General features: G+C 40.0%; 1 protein-coding gene across 8 annotated transcripts in view; it reads left to right on the top strand.

Moving 5' to 3' along the window:
- VTI1A (vesicle transport through interaction with t-SNAREs 1A) overlaps positions 1–22,567 on the top strand; it is a 257,073-nt gene that overhangs the window by 114,873 nt on the left and 119,633 nt on the right. For 2 of the 8 annotated variants that reach the window (XM_086900489.1, XM_086900488.1), the window contains one exon: positions 9,047–9,401. The exons of the other annotated variants lie outside the window; for them this stretch is intronic. In XM_086900489.1, coding sequence (XP_086756615.1) covers positions 9,047–9,324 — 278 coding nt within the window. In that variant the 3' untranslated portion in view covers positions 9,325–9,401. Of the gene's footprint in view, positions 1–9,046; positions 9,402–22,567 lie in introns of those variants that run through there. 8 annotated transcript variants of the gene reach the window in all.

Raw genomic sequence — 22,567 nt, 5'->3', positions numbered from 1 at the left:
TTTACCACCCTTTATTAGCACTTTCTTACATCCAGTAGAATCTGCTTATAACCATGTCAGCCCACTGACTTGTGATAGTTCAGCTTTAGAGGGATGAGTAATACCTCTGTATTCCATCACCTATTTTTTCCCCAAATTTATCAGCCAATATGATAAAAAATTATCCTCTCCAATGCTGCTTTTACACAAAGGTGGCATTCTCTCTAGAGGCACTCCTGGGGAGTGAAGCTGTATTGTTCTAAGGTTACATCAGAGTGAGAACAAGGTGCTGCTTTTGTACCTTCTGCCATTGTTTTATGTTTCTCGAGTGTCTCTTCAATAAAAGCTTTTTCAATGAGCAAATTACCACTCTGAGGGTGAAAGCCATAGTCAGCTTCTCATGTGTTTCTCAGAATGTGAGACTTCTTTATGATCTGTTGTACTTGCCAATATAGGTCAACTTGTTTCTATGTTAACTGATAAACCTAAAAAATAGGCACTTTTTATTTACCAAGTAAATGCAGCAATTTGTGGGTTTTGAATGAGGAAGTTTTTTTCTTTTTTTTCTTTTTCCTTTTTTTCCCCTTTTAAGTATAGTAGCTCAAACAGTGTCTTTTTCCCTCTGTTCTGCATACTAACACTTTGGAAAAGAAGATATAAATGCAAGACCTAAAACAATGGCAAGGAGTGACAACATTATAACATCTTTTTTTTCTAAAATTACCAAAGTTTCTCCTTTTGTCTTAGAGAGACAGAAAAGATGGTCATAACATAAATCCTTTCTCTCTGTTAAACTCAGAGACCATTCCACATAAACTAATAGTGACTGTCATGGAATAAGCCATTCCAGGTTAGATGAGAAACAAACACTTTTTTTTACTAACATGTAAAGTAACTATTGAAATCCTGAAGTCAGTTGTGAAAATGCCAGGGATTTTTTGGAACCAGCATAAAGCCCTCAGGGATTTGTGGCAAGAAATGATTCTGCACTGGTCAGTGAAATACGTGAAAAGTCTTGATAGTCTTCTGCATGTGGATTTTCCATTTCTCTATAAACATAATTTTTCAGAAAAAAACAAAGCCAGAAATATTTCTGTCATTTATTACCATGCAAAATAACATAAAGGAATGTGAAACCATCAGAGATTCCTGAGAACTGAGGGTCCAGCCAAGCTGTTACTTGTGATTTGAAGTTAGTAATCAGGTAGATTTCTCAGATGGTCTCTTTTATCCTAATTCTGTTTTCCTGCATTTAATTCTTTATGCCCAAGAACTGGAAGGCAGAATTTCTCTCATTTTTGGGTGCTGATGTAGTTATTCAACTGCAATTACAGGCAGTGGGATTTGGGAAAAGAGGAAGCATTTGTTGTTTGTAGGGAATCACTTTTTAGTAAACCTTTTAGAAATGCACGTCTCTGTGTTTTAAAGTGCTGTAGAAGACCACTCACTGAAATGCAGTCAGACAAATTGTTGGTACTTCCATGTTATCACTTTCAGTTGTTAGTAGCTGCAAAAATGCTTGTGTTTCTGTCTTCTTCATCTCTTCTTCGCTGCCATATCTTTCCATCTTACACACACTTGTACCATCCACACTCTTTTCTTTCTCAAACAGAAATGTACTGGCTTTTAGTTTCCCAACTTTAAATTGATTAGACCACATTAATTTTTAAATAAGTGTCACATATCCTTAACCAAGCACTAAAAGGTTGAGAAGGCTTCACGGTGTAAAGCCTGATCCAAAACTCAGTGAGAAGAATTTTAAAAATGCGGGCTGCCCTTCATTAGCCCTCATGATATCTCCTGACAGGCAGTGTGTGTGTGCTCTGCCATGCCAGGCCAGGGCAGGACCAGCTGCCATGCACCATTTACCCTCTGTCAGCAGCTTCACTCGCAGCCCGGGCAATACTGTACACACGAGTCTGTCACACGTCAGCATCAATTAGGCTCAGTTTGCTGCGCTTGGGAAAAGCAACAACCCTGCTATTAACCATTTTATTTCTCCCCGCCTACCCCAGTCATCATCTCACTCCCCAAGAGAGCTGCTGGATTTGGCAGAAGTGTGGTCGTGGCTGTTCTTGAAAACAGCAGGTCTGTTTAAAGTAATGCACTAATTGAGGTGAGTTGGCTTCGCTGCTAGGAGTTTGATTTATTGGTAATATTATTTAAACAGGGAGGTTAGATACAGCCTGTGCACTTCCAACCCAGTCAGATTTTCCCTTTCAACCTGCTGTGAGGGAATGTTGATGTCTGTCTGTACACATACATACCTGTGCATGTGCACACACAGATTGTAAGCTTTAAACTCATCACAAGACCGAGGTGCTAAAATATTTCACTAAAACTTGCTGTATTATATACTCAACATGTTTCCAGTTTTCCAGTTGTAGATACGTCCTTGCATCGTTGGTTTTCTGGGTATTGTTGTTCGAATTGATTGTTGCTAAAATTTCCCCAGCTTTGTGAGGAACCAACATGTGTGGTCATGCCCAAATTTGAGTCAGTGTTTTGTGGCTTTTCACCGCTGTTATGAAGGGGGTGGGGAGCAAGAAGACCACCCATGGTGTGTCCTCGTCAAGCAGCGTGGTGAGCGAATGGGTTCAGTGATGTGCAGTGAGTGCTGAGAGAACAACCTCTTCTGGCAGAGTTTTCAAGCACTTCCCTCCTTCCCCCTCTCCCCAAAACACAGCTTCTTCCTCCGCCTAAGTATAGAACACCCATGACTATTTATATAATAAAAGAGCTACTGTGTACTTTAGTGGATAGTTAAAGACATTTTCACAGGTTTGTATCCACATGGGATTTATGGAGACTGATAGGCCTGGTCAGTTTGTAAAATCATGATAGCCCAAGAGACTGTTGTCAGATGTTGGTAACAAGACAGTGTTTGAAAGGAATCAAAACAATATAAATCCTGTGAGATCTGTGGCAGCAGGATGGGTTCTAATGGAGAGGAAGACAGGGTCGACCACCACACAAGAGAACAAGGAGAAGAAAGTGTTTTTTCTCTTTCAAGCTTGCAGCACCAGCAGGGGTAAGCAGGTTTCTAAAAAGAATCTCATCAGTGGATCAATCCAGTGTAACAGATGGAGTGCACAGATACTGTCTATCAGATTTCCATTGCGTGTGGCAAACAAATACATTGTTGCAACTGTTAGCAGCAAAACTTTCCCTTTTTTTAACATCATAATTACCAAGAGTTGAAAAGAGCCGTGGGTTAATGATTTCCTAACAATAACTATGGGGGGTTTAGGGGATAGGAACTTCCCCAAGGAATACATTAGCAGGAGATATAAAGTCTCTGAGCATCTCGAATGCAAGCGTTTGGATCTGCAGAAATAACTGCCTATAGCAGTGCATACTGAAAAGTAAACATTTTCTAGGAGAGGGGACTGGACTGGATCTTCCTTCATCTGCTGTAATTGGCAGGTTTGCATTGAAGACAGTGGGGACAAACCAGTCCTCACCAGCTAAAAGTTCTGAGCTTTGTTGCCTTTGTCAAGCCTTTTTTCAAACCATTTAGGATGTCTGAGAACGGTTCAGCGTATGAACACTTGCAGGCATGGTATGAGGCTATTAATTAATTTCCCAGTGTTAACCAACCAGTATTGCTGGTTTTATCTAGAAGTTAGTTTTATTTAATTATTGATGTAAAAATGAAAGTCTGAGTGCAAATATAGAATTGTAGAATGGTTTAATTTGGAGGGGAGTTCTAAAGATCATGAAGTCCAACCCCAAATATGCCATGGAGTCTCAGCATCTTCTGCACTGATTCATTAATCCTGAAACAGAGAGAATGAAAGTGAAGCCATGAATGTATGGTATTCTTGGTGCTGGTGCATGTGCAATAGGTTTAGAAGGATGGGTATCAGGGATTAAGTGGTTAGGCTTTTAAAAAGAACATGTTACAGTTGATCTTTATAAATAATAGTTGTTGGGCCTGGTAAATAGTTAAGAACGAAGAGACCGTGGCTTAGTTACCATTCAGTCACAGCAAGTATGGACAGATAATTTGAAAAGTTTCTCTAGGCTCAAGCAAACCACATGAGTAATGGGGTAAATTAGTTCTGTGAACTAACTGGAAAAGGACTGGACAGATTAGAAGGCACAACTCAGTTGCCCAGCAATACAGAACTGTGGCCACTTGAGATGGCACAGGGCATCTCCCATCTTTTTGCCAACCCAAAGGAGCGCAGGTCTCCCATAGATCCTTTATCCATAAGACTATTGAGGGTGTCTTGAATAATGTAGCTGTAGGCACCAGAGAAAAAGAATCAAGACGTGGATCTTGGAAAAAATATTTCAGTTCTAGATCTGCTATGAAGCTTCTCATTATTGTGCATAAAGCTTCCCAGTCTTTCTGTGCCTATGCTTCTCAGCTTGTCAAGGAAGCTGTTTAAGGCAGGGACTAAGTTTTTATCCCTTGGATAAAGTATGATTAAGCTAGTTAGACTGAATGACTACAATTACACATCATTGAGGAGGTTTGAGAGTGATTCTGCTCCAAACAAACCAAGTGCTCAACCCAAGAATTATCACATCTACCTTGACTTTAAGTATCATCGAGTTTCTGGTTAATACTGTTATTCACAGTGGTTCTGATCTTAGAGGTTTAGCCACAGGAAAGAAGGATTTTGAGGAAGTAAAGTGAGAAGTGCAAATATTTGCACAGTGTCTAAAACAACAGAATAGTTGCATTTTTCGGGATGTACTACATTATTCATTATTTTTAACTCATGCTCTAAGCTTGCTCTATTTCATCAGTACTTGAGCCACCTCAAATTAAAATTGGGTTCAGAATTGGTTCTTATGGAAAGCCCTCACCCCAAAGCATTTTTTACTTTAGTCTGCTCTTTGGTTCCAAGAATTCTAAAACACAATCCAAAATAGCATTTACACTCTTGCTTCCTCCTAAATACCTCATGTCCTTCTGGGCCTACTTTCTTTGCACACTAACCCTATAATTCTAGCTTTGCAGGAGCCCTGCTGTCTTTATGGCATCGTAACCAGCCTTTACATGTCTGTCTAGCTGCTGAATAACCTTGCTTCTGGGAAGAAATGCCTACACATCCAGCCATGCCACCCGCTCCTTATATGCCAGTTAATTGAACCTTGTCTTCCTTTTGTCTCCCAAAAGAATAAAAGTTAGCAGTCACTCTCTGAACACCTCTTGCCCCAAGAAGAACATTTATGATTTGCCTTATTTTCTCACAGGATCCAAAGACCCCTTACCCATAATCTTTAAAGTATGAGAGGGATGTGGAAATAGATTTAGAATTAGGAAATTCACCGAATACTCAACAGTTCTTGTCACAGCCCTCAAAGTAGGAATATGAGGTGTGCAGAGAGCATCTTGCACCCAAAAGTACAATTCTCTAATCACAGAAGTACATAAAAATATCTCTTTTGGGGGCATTATGGGCTGTTTCCCTTGCCTTTGAGTGCTGTGGATCCAGGCCCTTTCATGCCCACTAATCTGTGAAGTGTGATGGTGTCAGGACACCTGTGGTTTATGTAAATACTAACAGAGAACTGTAAAGGAGGGCTGAGAGGGTCCTTCTGGAATGAAGCATTCTTGAATAGAAGTTGTGCTTTTTCAGAAACTGCCTCCTTGGAGACATGAGAATTAGTGATGACTGACTGTGGTGAGAATTCTTGTCCATCCACCTGACAGGGCAAAAATTCCTTGCTAGAGGCAGTGTTTGGAGGGCTTAAGTGACAACTGCATGACAAGGGACGTAAATAAAAGAGTTTAAGGAAAACCATGATAACAGGAATCATAAATTAAAGGTCAGGTGTTGGCAGAATTTCACTAGAGGAAGTAAGTGAACTGTGTGTGGTATTTATGGATTACATGTATATATGTAAAATGCATTATGTTTTGAGTGAAAGGAGAGCAAGTAGGCTTAGGATTAAGGGATTGTTTTTACCAATTTAAGTTGGTTTTGGTCCTACTGATGTAAATATTTATTCTCAAATGACATTGAAAAAATGAAGATACAAAATTAGCAAATAGCCTTTTTTGTAGAGAACTTTTTTGATTATAGAAGTGAACTTGACTGAAGGTAACAGAAAGAGCTTTAGCACTTTCAGGTAGACTATGCTGTTTCTGAAGTAAATTTTGATACATCATAGCCAGACATCTACCTCCTACATTTGCTTGCCTCAATTCAGGTATTTTGTTAGCTAGTAATAGTGCATCCAATTATTCTCAAGGGAAAAAACCCCTACCATTTATGAAACAAAAGGTTATTTTGAGACTTAGTAAAGATCTGGCTTAATGAATAACCAAGGCACCATTATGTATCTACTTTATTCTGAAATACCATTGAAATAGTAATATTAAGCTCCGTTTGTTCTCATAATCCTTGGTTTGAAATACAAATGGAATTTAAGAGGTTAGGTCGGTGGGTTTATTTTAAAAAGGAGAGCTTAAAGGAAGTTATTCAGCAGTGCTCTAGTAGTACATTCCTGTTATAGATAAAAAGCATGTGTACCTTTCCAAACCCATTTTGGGTCTGAAGCAAAGTGTGGTTCAGCTGGAATTTAAAAATGAGGCTGTATTAGGAAGCAAATGCCCCCAGTGGAATAGCTTTTTAACAATTTCCATCTTTGCAAACCTTAACCAGTTTACTTTCAGTTCAATTGTATAAAGTAGGAAACTCATAGTTTTGCAAGCAGTCCAAGTGAGATTGAGAAAGCCTAAGAAAATTATTAAAGGTCTCAGAAAAGCCAATTGGCCTTGGAGTTCTGTAGCTTCTGGTCTCTAGTAGGTAAAATGGGAATTTCATGTTTATAGCCTGAAAGTTATAAAGTTGAAAGTGAAAAGTACACAGTAGTAAGGCCAGGTCTGTACAAACATCTTTACTCGTGTAATAACTGTAAATAGTTGGTTGTATTTGTGTGATGGGAATAGAAATCCCATGATAAATGAAGCTGCAAATAGCCTGAAATCTCACTGGAAGTGGTTAGCTGGAAAATTAATAACAATTAGAATTTGACAAAGCACAAGTGGCAAATGAGTTGCATTCCTTCTTCCTGAAGGAAGTTGTAGAGGAAATATGAACACCTGATGTAGAAATGTTTGCCAGGTCATTGAGTTCAAGAGAAGGATCAGGAGACCAGAAAGCCAAAAAATTTAACTTGAATGCTTCATTATGTTTATTTCAATGACCTCCAAACAGCTTAAACTCGTGTTCAGAAGTGAAACAACATATAAATTAAATGGGAGCATTACTATGGAACAAGACAAGTAGGAAAAGTGGACACAATTTACCTCTAGTGCAGAACAGCTTGTAAAAGGGAGCATTGGTCTAGTTCAGGGTGCAGAGGCAGGAGATCATGGGCTCCAATCTGTTCCAAGCCACCGATGCTGTCTGACCCAGGCAGGTCACTTGACTTCTTTGTGCCTCTGTCAATCCAGCTGGAAAATTGGGTAACAAAAGCAAGACCTTGCTGAAAAACAGATGCTCCATCAGAGCTGAGATGTCCTGGGTAAACAAATTGCAAAACATTGATAGATACCATGGTAAAACTTATATGGGTCTATGGTGTGGGTAAAGAAGAATGAGTGATGTGGGAAAGATCCAGCTGGCAGTGCAGGATTCTTGAAAAAAGCGATTTTTCTCTGAGTTCACAGGTGATATAAGGAGCTTACAGGATGGATGCAAAACTCTCCTGTGCTGGAAATCAGAAATAGAAAGACAGGGGTGCTTGGAGCTGATGCTGCATAAGATCTGGCTTCAAATTGTCCAATGTGGAAAAAAAGTGGTCATTTATTCCTTATGGTGAAAGTTTAAGTGCTAAAAGGTTCTCTGGGAGAAGAGCATCCTATAATTCGTGGCCAGATATCTGGATAGGGACATCAGAGATTGCTTGTAATTCACCAGTCTTGTATTAGAGGAGTGTTTCAAAGCTTTAAGGGGACCTCATTTGAAATCATACAGCCTTTAATTTATTTATTTTAATTTTCTTATTTTTTTTAATTTCCTATGAATTTACATCTCAGTCTTGGATCTTAAGTCCTTCAAAACCATGCTTTATAGACGCCAATTGCATAGGCTTTGAAATTAAATTAAATCCATGGACTCAGGTTTTGTTGGAGATAGAGCATTGTGTTTGGAAAGAAAGATAATAGACCATAAATTCCAGATCCCTGGATTGCAGGAGTATGACATGGTGGCATTTTAAAAATGTTTGGCAGTGTGCTATACAAGAGGAATGTATTCATTTTACTTTTTAAAATTACTTTTTCAATATGTATAAAAATCTAAGGTACATAAATTTGATATGAAAAATGACGTTGCTGTTGACTTTTTAAGGAAAACTGTCTCTGGGTGTAGTCTAACAGGCCTCTAGAAATATGATTCAGAAAATTGAAGTTAATTTTTGGACTTCCTAATAGTGAGTGTTTTGCCATGCCATTTTCTTTCTTTTTGCCTCCATTTTCCTGTCTGGAAATCGGAAATAAGGACTCTCACCTCTTTGTACACAGTTCCTGATGAAGAACATCAAGAATTAGAGTGACAGTAAAGCTTCTGTTGTTCGCATTTCATTGCAATGAACTAGGAAGCAGCTTTGTGTTATTAATTTCATTGTGTTATTTGTATTTTTGTCCCACTGACTGTTGTGCACTGTGGCAGAAGGAAAAGAGCAGCAACATCTATGCTCCTCAGCTGGAAGGATGTTGACTACACCAGCAGCACACTTGACTTTTTCTGGCAGAGCTACACATAAAGTGCAGTTCTTACAGTCATGAGATACTTGTTCAGCATGAGTTTTACCACATTTAAAGACTTAAATAAATACCCCAAACCTGCTGTTCCATAGTAGCTTTGGATGTATTGTAAATACATTTTTGTTCTTTGGCTTTTCTGATGCTTGGGATGAGACAAGGTTGGCTTGAAGAATCCAAGATGCTTAGAAAGGTCTTCAGCAGGATAAAATACTGTGTGCATCCTAATCCATGAGCCTTAGAGTGGCAGATTATTTTGGAAAGAGAAATATTGGAAAGTCACACTAGTATTTAAGTGGGAAAATATTTCCAATAACCCAAAGTGTGTTTTTTTAGGAGATCTCCAGCAAGTCATTGGTTTCCTGTCCTCATACTTAGTCTTGGCAAGGAAGCTTTTTTGTTGGGAGATGTGTTGTTATGACAGCAATGGAATTCCTTTGAGAAGCATCCAAGAACAATCTCAAAAGCTGTACAGAAAAATGCTAACTTCTCTGAACACAGTAAGACTGATGTTTTCTAATTCTGCAACCATGTTAAGACTTACCTGTCTTGTGGGCTGGTGTGGGGTGAACACCTTTGTTCTGGTCACACAAGGAAGTGTGTGTGTTTCCTGAGGACACACTGCACTGTCAGACAGGACATGGGAGCACAAAAGGAGTGAAAAGTCAGAGGCAATAAATACATTGAGCTCTAAGATTTTTATGTATTTATATGATTTTTCCTACCTCCAGTGTTAAGTCTGTTTTTCCTCTGTGAATACACCAATGTCTTAACTTGTATGTTGTTTTGTATGGGATAAGGTTAATTTTCTTTATGGTGGTATGGGAGTGTGTTTTGGATTTGTGCTGAAAACAGTCTTGGTAATAGAAAGATGTTTCCATTATTGCTCAGCAGAGTTTACACAGTATAAGGTCTTTTCTGCTCCTCACCTTGCACCACCAGTGAGCAGGCTGGGGGGCACACAAACTTGGGGACACAACCAGGGCAACTGACCCCAACTGACCACAGGAATATTCCATGTCTTCTGTTGTCATGCTCTACACATAAAGCTGGGGGAGGAGAAGGAAGGGGAGGCATTTAGAGCCATTTTTATCTTCCCAAGTGGCCATTACACACAATAGAGCCCTGCTCTCCTGGAGATGCCTGAACACTTGCCTGCCCATGGGATGCCATGAATCAATCCCTTGTTTTGCTTTGCTTGTGTGTGTGGCTTTTGCTTTCCCTATTAAAATGTCATCATTACAATCCCTGAGTTTTCTCATGTCTCTTCTTCTGATTCTCCCCCACATCCCAGCAGGGGAGAAGTGAGTGAGTGGCTGCGTGGGGCTGAGTTGCCGGTTAGGGTTAAACCATGGCAGTCCTCTGTGGCACCCAGTGTGGGGCTCAAAGGGTTTGGGATAGTAACAGATTGACCAGAGCATATTAGAAGTGATTTATATCTGTTAATGGTTGTGGGTCATGATATTGATTAATCTGTTCTTGATACCAGTTTATCTGATCTGCACCATGCGCTTTTTTCGCACTGTACACGTTAAGGATTGGTGTTGGCTTTTCAGTTTGCTGTACTCTATAGTGATTAGTGATGTTTTGCCTGGAAGATTTGTTGTTAAAATGATGACCTAAGGTTAATCTGGTATGTGGGCTCTGTACTGAAGCCACTGCTGTAATCTGGGTACCATTTTATGCAGACAAGTAGGAATCGTCCTCCTTTCACTGAGAAATTTTGTTTCAGTTTGGTTTTCTTCTGTGGAGGAACTACACAATGGCACTTTTGCTACCTTCCTCTGTGATGTTTTCTCTCTCTTTACAAGACCTCAGTACCTTGAACATCCTTGGGTAGTTAAAATACTTCTTATTGGTTATTTTCTAGGAATAATGCTTTGGTTCTAAGGTTAACAAGCTGTTCAGGAATATGGCTCAGGCTTTGTGAGGGGATAGCAATGGGTGGCACAGCATGTGGGAGAATATGGGCAAGTGTCTAGAGAATTTCTTGCCTGGAGCTTTATTCCTGAGCAGTTACAGGATCCTGATGAACTGATAGAATGATTCCTGATAGAATGCTTGGGGGAGAGAATGCTATGGCCATTGCAAGGAGGCACAACTTAGAATCATAGAATTTTTAATGCTGGAAAAGACCTTTGAGATCAAGTACAACCATTACCCTAGCACTGCCCTCATGTTCACTGCAGCCCATGTCCCCAGGTATCACATCCACATTTTATTAACATTTCCAAGGATGGTGAAAATTTTTGCACTGTGCTAGGCCCTGGCCAGCACCTACCAAACACTACTCCAAATTATGCAGTCACTCTGGGGTCTGCAATTACAAAAACATCTCTGTAATGTAATTGCTGTTTCTGATCCCAAACACAGTCCCATACTATCTACTATGAAGAAAATTAACTCTATCACAGCCAAAACCAGCACAGCATGATGAAGTTCCTAAATACAAGCTGTCAGAATGGAAAGTGTTTTTGTAGTTACAAGGCAGAGAGCTTTATTTGATCACAAAGAGCTGTGTTCAGTTTGCACCTCTGCCACAGCCATCCCAAGTGATCCTGGTCAAATCACTCTGTCTCTGAGCCTTGCTCTTTTTTTTTTGGTTGGGTTGTTTTTTTTTGGTTTTTTTTTTTTTTGTAAGGACTGAAATATCTGACAGTTTCTCCTAGAGATAATTGTGATCTCTGTTGGTTTTCAGCTGTCAGAGTCTGAAGTGGGCTTTATCCAAATATATTTTGTGATACCTAGGACAGTATTGTTCCTATTTTATTCAAGCCTACCTTCTAAATCTTGTAATACTATCACTAGAGGAAAATGTTCTCTATTGGGAGAAATGCTGCCTAAAGCATGAGGCAAATATTGCCTTTGCCAGTGCACCTGGCAGTAACAATAGACTGTGAACTACAAAGGATGACATACTGCAATTAATTTGTGAATGAGCTATTCAAGATACTCTCTAAGTGATTTGGGATGGTTTTGATATCTTTGTATCTTTAAATGTCAGAAGGGATCGGTTTAGAATTGGGCTTAGAACAGTTAAAGGGGCAATGATGGGGCTATGCTCCTGTTGGCAAAACTTACTCTAATTTGCAGTCATTTGTGTCCTGTCCTTCTCAAGCCATCCACAGGACCCACTGTGCTGAGTGCACTGGGTTTATTAATCTGTCACATGTTGCCATGCCCTGAGTGACTGTCTGTAAGCAGTCACAGCAGAGGTGGGCACTGTGCCATGCGGACATCTCAGCACACTCACAGGCAAGTGCTCTGTCTGTGCTGAGGAATCAGATAAATTGCAATAACTGAAGTTTTCACTTTGTTCCTAAAAATCACTTCTTGCATAACTAATTGTGTGTGGTGAGGAGCTGGTCCTTCCCCTTGTTTCGGTCTGATAAATTGCCACAGGGTAAAATAAAATAGATCACTAAGCAGGCATTGCTCTTCTAGGGTGTCACAGGGATGTAATGCAGTTGCAAATGGGGAGGGCAGGTGGTCCAGACAGCTGCAAATGGAAAGGTGTCAGCAAGCCAGTCTTCTATTAAGAAGTGATGCAATTATGAAATGGTTTGAGGACCTCTATATTAACCCATAAAGCAACAGACACTCTCAGAGGGAATTACCTTCTCACTGACTTTTGCCTGCTGAGCTTCATTTTCCACCCTCAGTAGAAGCATGTTTTTTGTAATGCATTTCTGTATATTTCTGCCTGTGACAGTGAGTCTTGTCATCTTCTATCAGAAAAGTAGTAGAAAGACTGAAATGGGATGAAGTTAAAAAGAAAAGGAAAGTGTTTGCTGTAATTTCAAGGCTCAACAATGATGAGTGGACACCAGAACTGAAAATAGTCAAGCAAAACAGAGATGGGAACTTTTAAGCCAGTCTGGGAATATCAACTTGTGCTGAAATGTTTTCTCTCCAGTGTAGGTTTAGGCAGACAAAGCTGGGTAAGTCCATTATCATTGCCTTGGATGGTCCAGCAGCTGAGCTGCTGCTTGGCTCCTGCACAAGGACTTTGTTTTCCAGGACAGTAATGTGGCTGCTGTGAGCATCAGCCCTGTGCTTGCCAGTGCAGAGCAGACATGGTAAATACAGCAGAGCTTGAATCCTGATTGAGGCAGGAGAGATCTCATGGATAGAGAACCATTTGGGGTTGCTAAAGTTTAATCAGAAAGAATTCCTGGCTCTGGCACAGTGCTAGGGAGAGGCTCTAAGCTGGCCAAAGCTTGTCTCTCTTTCTCATCCAGCTGAACAAGACAGTGACACTTGTCTTGCCATCAGACCTTTGACTGGAAGTCATCCTGCAAAGGGATGGGTGTGGAACTGCTCATGTGCTGATATGTGAAGTTGGATGTTTGGCACTTAGCCAGACGTGCACATAAATCCCTTTGGAGGCAGCAGGACTTAAACATATGCTGGAGTTTAGGCATGTGCAGAAATGCTTTGTAAATGCAGCTCTTTGTGACTAGTGATACTTATGTGGTAGGATGATTGCAATCATGATCTTGGATATTTAGAGAATGCTTTGTCTTTCCCATTAAAAAAAAAAAAGTTTCTGTGGCTCTGCACTTATTACAATGGTATTTTAATGAAGGATTTTTTTGTATCTGTAGTAAAGGTATGGGTTTAGGCTTTTATAGGTCTTCTTGGAGGGAGAATGTGAAAGGGGAAGAAAAAATCTAATTCAAATACTATCTGGGGCCTGAAAACGAACCATTGCATTGTATAATAATCAAAACTCACTCAGGAAAAAATGAACTTACTGATATTACTAGAAACAGGTTAAAAAGTTGATTATAGAAGCTGAACTTTATAAATAAGAATGAATTCTAAGCCAGGGTCTCCTAAATGCCAATTACAGTCACTTAAGTACATGGGGGCAAACTGGGCTTTAGCTGGGAGAGTTAATGAGCAATTTCATAACGTGCTATATATCACCTTAAGAAGACATGATAAATTGCTTCTAATGGTATTGTGTGTGTATAAGTGGGAGCTGGTTTTGCTCTGTGTTCAGTTCTGGTGATTGGGTGGTACACCTGGAAAGACTTGTATTTTAATGGGCCCTTTTTAGCACTTTTGCACCTCGTATGTTCTGGATTATGTGTGATTGATGGCCTTGAATGTATGGGAAGGAAAGATATGTAGATCCTAATGCTTTTAAACCATTTGTTTTCCAGTCTCTGTAAAAGGCCTCTCTGTTTTCTGGGTAATGGTTTATACTTCTCAAGTAAACAGAGGTACAGTTCTGGGACTTTGGCTTTTAACACTATAAATCCAGTGGGCTTTTATAGGAGAGTCATTCAGTTTACAATGCACTTAAGAAAAGATAGCTGTTTTCATACTAGTCATTAAAGACAAATAAGTAGGTGGTTTAGTAGATAATTTGATGCATGAAGTAGATTTTTAAAAAATACAAAACCAGACTTTGCTGGGCATTCATTTACTTCACATTTCATATGATGAGTAAAATCTCTTTCTGCCTTGGGCCACATGAATGTCTTCACAGTCAGAACCTTTCTGACTCCCCCCTTCTCTGGCTGGACCCCATCCATGCTTGCTTTGCCCAAAGGGGTTGCTGCTGTTTTGCAGCATTAAATCATTCTCCTCTCCCCCTCTAACCTAGGGAGAAGCAGACTCAAACTGGAAACCAAGCCCAAGTTTTCCATGTGGGAATGCAGCTGTTGGCTGTGGGCTGGCCTGGCTGTGGGGTTTCTTCTGTGCCCTCCACAGGGATGGGAAGAGGGGACTCTGGGATTAGTTTGCATTGATTCCTGGACAGGATTAGTGTTAAACTGTTGCTTGTTTTCAAGCATCTGCACGAGCTTAAAGTGCGGTGAATCTCCTGCTCGGCCTCTTTCTTGTGTGTGCAGAATCTGGTTCTTCTGAGAGGAGCACTGGGCACTGGCTGGGGCAGAGCATGGTGCTCAAGTGCTGGGGTGGGCATCTCCTGCAGCTCCTTCCATGGCAAGGTCCTGAGACCTTTTGCCTTTCAAACCCTTAGGTAGATTTTGATCTGTATTAGAAGGAGAAGTACAAACTAACTTAAACTGCTGTGTGGTTTTATTAATACTGAGGTGTTGGAAGACAAGTGCATTAACCCCTGCTGCCTCATGCTTTAATATATTTCTAATTACCACTTCTTCCCTGTGCTTCGTTATTTGTACCTGAATTTTTCAATTTGTGTCTTTTACCTCTGGTGATCCCCAGCATTATCTGTAAAGCAGTGCCTCCTCTTAGCTGGATTGCTTGTTTCTGTTTGTAAAACAAAACAAGAAACAAGGAAATCATGTAGAATTTCTTACCTGTGCTGTTTGGCCTAGGACTGAAGGTACACAGATGAGGTGTAAAGATCCACAGGGCTTCCATCACTGTCTTAAACATTTAATGTAGACATTGCTCAGGGGCTGGACTGATATGCTGTAGAATAATAAAGCATAGCTTAACCCGTGTTTCGCAGTTTCATGCCCCTGTGTCTTTCACTGTCAAGTGAAAAGTTCAGCTGGGGAAAGAGATTAGATGACTTTACAATGCTTTTGCATTTTAAATGCTTGCTTGTTAAAACTAAATTTCTGGCTAAATGCACTAAGGTAATTTGCACCTATCTCCAACAGCTTCTTATGCTTAGTTCCCATTCTTTGCAGGTATTTAATAAAAAATTAATAAGATGAGATGAGGCTGCTGTGTGTTAGGTATGGTGGGTCAGGGTCACGGATGCAGGTGGGTGTCCAGCGAGTACCTCCAGGAGTTACTGCAGCATCCTGACCTGATCCCACAGCACAAAGCCAGCACGAGGCAGCCCCCCTTCCCAATATTAACAATGTCACCAGGCAAGAGAGAAATGATGAGCACCATGTTATGAAGGACATAATTAAATAACTTTCTCAGATGTGTTTCGGAGCAAAGAGCAAAACACAGTTCTCCAAATCCAGAGGCAGCACTGTGAGCACAAGACCAGCTTTTCTGGTGGCAGAGAAAAGCTGGATTTTCTGCCAACTTGTGAAATTATTTGTTGAAAACACATTTTAAGCTTCCTTATGTGTATAGAATCTGTATTAACTTGAAATCGAGGTTACTAAACCAGTAGAGTCACATGAATAGAGATTAAGATGTGCAGGGGATGTACTCTACCAATTTTTTGCTTTCATGATATTTATATTTGAAGTGCAATTCTACTACCTACCTGTATTTAACTGTCAAATACAGATGCCCAACAGCTTTCTGCTGTAGTACTGTTGATAGTGCTTTAGAAATAAATGGCAAATTTGTTACTTCAAGGTTGAAATATTCCTGTTGCATAAGACTGTACAGCTGGGGTTTCTCTAGTATATATTTTGGGTTTTTTTTCATGTTTCTTAGTATGCTGATGCAATGGAGGAATATTTATCTGCAAATTAAATCATATCAGTTCTTTGTAATATCGATAGTGATCATTGCAAAAGTAAAAAAATTAAAAATTGCTACAATGAAAACTTAATTTTAAAAAAGTCTGCAGAGTAATCTTAACTGAGAAAAAAAAAAAGTTTCCCAGCTCTTTTTGTGTTCAAAAAGGTTTCCTTTCGTGAAAGGTAACAGAGATTTGAAGAAGCAAATAGTGGGAGTGCATTTGAAATAGTTATTGTCTCTTGGGCTGTTTTGGGGAATATTGTTTGGTTTTGTCAGGATTGCAGACTGCACTGGACTACTATTACTTCTTCAATGAAAATGGTTACAAAAAGGCACAATAAATTTTGTTCTAAATATTGTTCTTTAAATACTATCTGTAGTAGGTAAAAATCCGAAATGGAAATGCTTTTGAACAGTCTAAACCCAATATAAATATTGTAAGTGATAGATACTTTGGTCAAATGTTCGTACATGCTGCAGTCATTCAATAGTGTAGCTGATTATGTGATACATGGCACTTAAATCCTGCATGTGGGCTTTATAGTGCAAAAATTCTCCTTTATCCTTCCCCAAGTATTTTGAGACCAATATGCTTGTGTGTTTTTTCACAATAATGAATCCAACCCATCTAGTATTTAGGTGGGATGTCTCATTTGCTTCTGGCAATTTATCCTCAACATCCCTATGTCCAAGGGTATTGTTATTGTTACCTCAGTTAGGGTTTGAGCACAGTTTGGATGCTGCCTGGCCCAGATTTCATAGGCACATGTGAGCATCCTCTACCTGCCCAAAAACCCTTATGTGGAAAATAGGATAATGGTTCTCTTCATGGTGTTGAACCTCAACCTAGTGAGTCCAGAAGAGGCTGACAGAGTGTAAGGAGGGCTGTGAAACCTCAGGCTGATGTGGGCTTGATGTTTGCTCAGAGCCCAGCAGCATGGGCTGCTGAAGATGAGCTAAAAGCAATGCAGAGTGATTTCCCCAGGGTCAGGCTGTGCCTTGCCTCCAGAGATGGGAACTGAACCCAGCTCTCTTAAGTGTCTCAGCTGCACTAAGTAAATTAGTTCTTTTTTTTCTGTATGTTTAAACACATACTCTGTACCACAGTTAAGCACAGTCAGAAATCTTACCTCTTCAGGGGGAAAATAAAAAAGCCTAGGAGGTAGCTTAGGAGGGGATAGAAGCAAGACAGACAACTTGCAATCCAGCCCTCATACAAAAGTTACCCCAGGCAATTTTGTTATGTCCAGGGAAGCATATGATATTCATTGCATGGACCCATCATTAATGCTGACTCTCTGGGAACCTGTCTTATGTTGTTTCCACTTGGGACAGGTTAGCTAGAAAATTGATCTGATTTTATTAGAGAGTCATTTTCTTTGCTGTCTGGCACTGGTCTCTGAAAAGATGTTTTGGCTTTTTAACACTTGGTGATTGTTCTAATAGGATCTCAGAAGTCCAATGTCCAAACTGAGTCTCACGCATAAAACTACTTTTTGTTTTTTTGACACTATGGACAGCTTAAAATAGAGCTCAAAGAATCAGTCCCAGTTTATGCTGCAGTGTGTTTTTATTCACATCCCTTTAATAAACATAGCATACATTCACTTTTACAGACAGTTAATTAAACACCTTTTTTCAATTTACATTTAGCTGTAAACAAATGGTGAAATTTAGTGTATGGTTCACGATTTCTCATAGTTGGCCACTTTGCTGAGCCTTTGATGCAATCACCATTCTCAGTGGTTGTAAATACTCTCTGTATTCTCAGTGCTTTCTCTGTCTGGATGGGATCTAGCTTGCATCCAGACTGAACAAGTTTTAAACAAAAAATAAAAAATAAAAAAAAGAAATCCCACCACTCTTCTAGTTTGGGGGAGTAAGGCCTGTGTGTAATAAGGAAGCAACTTTATTTTGCTTAAAGGTTTTTTTGAAAATTCCCACTTAGCTGCCTATTGATCAAAGGATAGTGGTTTAGTCAGTCTGATGGCTTAGAGGGATAAGATCTGTGAGAAAGAATCTTGCCTCTGACTGACTTTATTGTGTAGGCAGTAGGGGATTCCTTCTAGTGGGTTTAAAATAAAAATAAAAAAAAAAAGAAACATAAAATTTGTCTTTTGGAGAAGCGATAGTGAAAAACAGATTTTAGGACAGAACAGGTAGAGGTGAAGATTGTAAAAACATTCTCAGAACATGTTTCTTTAAAATTAGCTGCCAACAAACCTTTGTAACAACAACCTGATATTCCCCCAGCCCAGCAGCTGGGGCCAGGTGTTCATTGGTGATGTGAGCAGAAGCCACCGTGCACAGGGGTGATGTCAGGATGGAGCCCAGGGTGAGATCCCTGTAGGATGTGGGGTGGACTCATGTGAAAGCTGTGCCCAGGAGGAAAACTTGCAGTTTGCCTGTGGCTGCTTGTCCTGGTGGTTTAGCAGGATGGGGGGAAGTGCCCAGAGCCCTGAGTGAAAGGAAGACAGGAGGAAGCTCTGTGCCTGTTACAGATGTGCTGAGCAGAGCAGGGAGCCTTGACATATTCTTCCAGTTACCCATGGGACCCTCAGGGGATTAATGAACAAAAAAAAAAGGCAGGGGAAGAGTAAGGATGCTATTCCTTCACACAGGTACCCTTGCCCACTGACTGGTCTTTAAGATTGACCTAGTTTGAGAATTCAGGGCTCAGATCCCTGTTGTAAGGCATTGTGCTGAGCTGAGGCTTAGGGTCTACCTTAAATAGTGACCATAAATAAAATTACCATAAAAATAAATACCATAAATAAATAATAAATGACCATAAATAAAATGACCGTAAAAGTAATGACCAAAATAAAACCACAAAGGTGTGTGGATTTATTTTTATCAACTAATTAAATTTAAACATTATTCAAGCAGATTTCACATTTCTAGCTTCAAATTTGGTACCAGTTGAACTTGGAACTAATTTTTGGTAACTAAAGACAGCATCTTGATTTTCAGAAACTTCCTTGGGGAATGGTCTTAGTACTCTGATTTCTGCCCTAAGTCCATGCCTGGTTGCACAGAAATCCTGCATATGTGTGAGGTTTCATTCCTTTTCAAAAATTCTTACATTTTTTTAATCTTAATTCGAGTTGGGCTCTAAAGGAAATTGAAATCAATTTTTGATACACAGTACTTGGGACAAGACAAAGATTTTGTATCATGTTCCAAGTACCAAATCAGATGCTACACTCCCTTTCTCCAAGTGTAGAGAGGAGAAAGTTTCTACAGAGCATATCTGGACAAATTAGTTTGTCAAGGTGGTGTGCCAGCACTTTGAGCCATTGTGTGTTCCTGGGTCCTGCCTGCCTTGTGCTGGGGAGGTGGCACCTGAGCAGAGCTCAGGATTTCCTGGGGACAGGCAGTGCTGTGCCTAAGCAAGCCAGGCTCAGGGGAAGCTCTGGCTGCAGCTCCCCAAGGGACTGTGCTGAAATTGTTCTGAAGTGTAAATTTATGCTTGAGCCTGCTTTATAATAATCATGTCCTGAAATAATTTGAATTAACACTGTTTTAAAGAGTTGAGCATTATAATTTGTATTTACCATGGAAGTTTTTTCTATCTTGCAAATTATTCTAAATGTTTCCCAGGTTACAGCACACATTGGTGATGTTAGTTTCTTACTTTGTTTTGATTACTGTCTCAAAGCATAGAACAAGCACATCACCTCCCATCATTTAAGATCTGCCATAAGCAGGTGTTTAGCTAAATTTCCATCTTTGGTTGGTTCACTTTTTGGTTTGTTTTGTTTTTAAGAAGGAGGAAAGCTATACTGTATGCGTGCATTATAATCACTATTTGTTTGTCCTTTCTGCCTACCACCTCCCTTCAGACCTTTCAATATTCTTAATCTATTTTATGAGAGAATCCAGCTTTTTACTTGCCCTTGAACATGTAGCATAGATTCACGGCAAAGGCATCTGAATGACCCTGTGGAGATCCTTTCTGTGACTGCTCTTTTGCAATCCCATCTGCACTCTCACAGAATATGGCCAGAAATGGGAAATTGCAGCAGTGTGGTGGTGACCTGCAGCTTCTGTGTGGTACAGAGCCAGCTACAGTGGGCCATAAAATATGAATTTGTCTTTCAGATGGTCTTCCCTCCTTCTTCCTCTTTTGTCAGTTTACTTGGAAATATTATTTTATGTGCATCAAGACAATGCAGTACTATAGGCAGGGCTTCCAGTCAGTCTTATGTTCCAGTCAGCACCAGAATTTTAGCTTTTTATTCCTCTAGGCATGCAGCTCACTGTGCAGCATTATTTTCCCACTGCAGTTATCCATTAGCTTAAGACTTTCATAACCCAGGAGGACACTTAAATCTCTCTTCAATCATTATGCCTCTGAACACTTTCCCCTAATGTCTTGGCTTTCTTTTGGAATCTTTTGTCTTACAATTTTTATCCTGCATTTACCTGCATTGAATTGCATTTGCCATTGTACAAGAGTTTTCCTGAGTTGCCGTAACCCTCTTCATTCTTGCTGGTTGAGGTGGTGCCCTGTGGGGAGGGAGAGGGGTAAGTGCTGTGCTCCTCAGCCATCTGTCAGATGCAGAGAGCTCTCAGTGTGGGGCACCTCAGCTTTCCAAGGGTGCCCATGAGTGTCTCAATTCAATACAAGTGGGAATCCCCCAACCTTTGGTACCTGACTGCTGCCCAGCCACACTCACCTTCATTTTTGTGTCCTGCCCCCACAGACTGCCTGAGTCCCTGCTGAGGGAGTGATTGCTGCAGCAGGAGCCAGCCTGGACACGGACAGGTCCAGCAGGAAAGGGAACCAGTGAGGGCAGTGCCAGCAGGGAACAGCTGCACCACAGGGCTCTGCCCTGGCTCCCCAGCACAGATGTTGACCTGAAAACACGTTCAGAAATTGTCATTAAAGTCATGTGGATTTGCTTATGCACAATCTTTTTTTGAAACAACAAAACAGTTTGTGCTGTCTGCAGGACTCATAGGAGCCAGCTATTTCAGAGTGTTATTTACTTTTGTGATGTTTATCTTTCGCCCACTGGTGGGTGTGAACATCACTGGTTTTAGTGTGCAAAGCAACAACCTGGGACTATTTTTACATCAGATTCTTTTTTTGCCATTTCAGTTTACACAGGCTTGTCTTTTAAGGACCTCTCAGGCCTAAAAAAACAATGTAGCATAATCTGATGCTTTACAGTTAAGAAGAGGAAATTAAAACACCCCATATTTTTCATTTCAGAATTTAGTACTGTGGGAAGCAACCAATGAATGCAGCTATTTAAGGCATAAAGTATGAATGATTTTAAGTCTTTCATGCCAATCACATTTCTCTCCCATTTTTGATTAATGAGGTAATGTAAAAATAGAATAAACCTGGCATTTTATATCAGGGATGAATTAAATGAAAACCTCACAATTCAGAGTAGTTTACTCATCTCTCTGTAAGTGTGGATACTACTTGACATATTGTTTATGTGTATCATCCTTTTACTATGGTTTTTTTTTAATTGTTTAACTTAAAATTATTTTCTTCTTCCTCTCCCCTCAGCCAGGTTCCTATTGACTCTAATTCACTGATAAAGATATTTCCCCTAGCTATATCTAAAATTCTTGCACAGCTGCACCTTTGTCTTCCTAGCGGAATAGGATTTCATTTATGTTTATTTTTTTTATTAAAAAGTAAATTGATACTCATTAAAAGCTTATTTACTTCCTGACCCCTTATTTGAAAGGCATATGACTGTGAGATCTTTAAATACACATACAAGTGTACTAAGAAACTTAAATGATGTGCATAAGGATAAAGACATCCTCAGCTAATATAACTTGGCCTCTGACCTGCAGAGTAGAAAGTCAGAATCGAGTTCTTTGTCTGTTGAAGCACTGGCAGCCAGCCTCAACATTGGAAAGATGTGATTGCTGAGTGAAAGTTCCTTGTGTATTGTGCTGTTTACCTAAGGGTTATATCCAAGACACTCTCTGAACAGCTTGGCTGATTATTGAAAAATGCCTTATAGTAACTCCCAGCCTAAGTTGATCGATATTAGAGCACAGCTTTACATGGGAAGGAGGGAGCTATTTAAACATTGAGAGCCTCCAGGAGAACTGCGAATGAAAAAATAATGCAGAACAAATATGTTGAAGGGTTCAGGAGAGAAGACTATCTTGTCTCTGTGCAGGGAAAAAAAAAAAAAAAAAAAGTTGTTAAATTGCAGCAGAAAAACTATTTGAATTCACTATTAATAAAGTGAAAGTGGATTTTTCCCTAGGCCAAAAAGAGTGTGTGTGTGGGGAGGGGGAAATCAAACCCAAAAAAATGTACTGGTCTGTAATGTAGAGGGAAGCTAAGAATCATCTAAACACATCCTCCCATAGAATGCTTGCCTTCGCTGCAAGTCTCTGAGCTCTTCTTGCTCTGTGGTCTGTACTAAGCTTCTGGGCCCCAGCTTGGGCTTGCTCCTCCTGCCAAGGAGGCAAAATTCAAAGGTACTGACTTCT

The sequence above is a fragment of the Cyanistes caeruleus genome, chromosome 8 (assembly GCF_971803275.1).
Source record: "Cyanistes caeruleus chromosome 8, bCyaCae1.hap1.1, whole genome shotgun sequence".
In the NCBI taxonomy this organism is placed as follows: Eukaryota; Metazoa; Chordata; class Aves; order Passeriformes; family Paridae; genus Cyanistes; species Cyanistes caeruleus.
The sequence above is the reverse complement of the archived record's forward strand: the minus strand, read 5'-3'. Positions and strand labels throughout refer to the sequence as shown.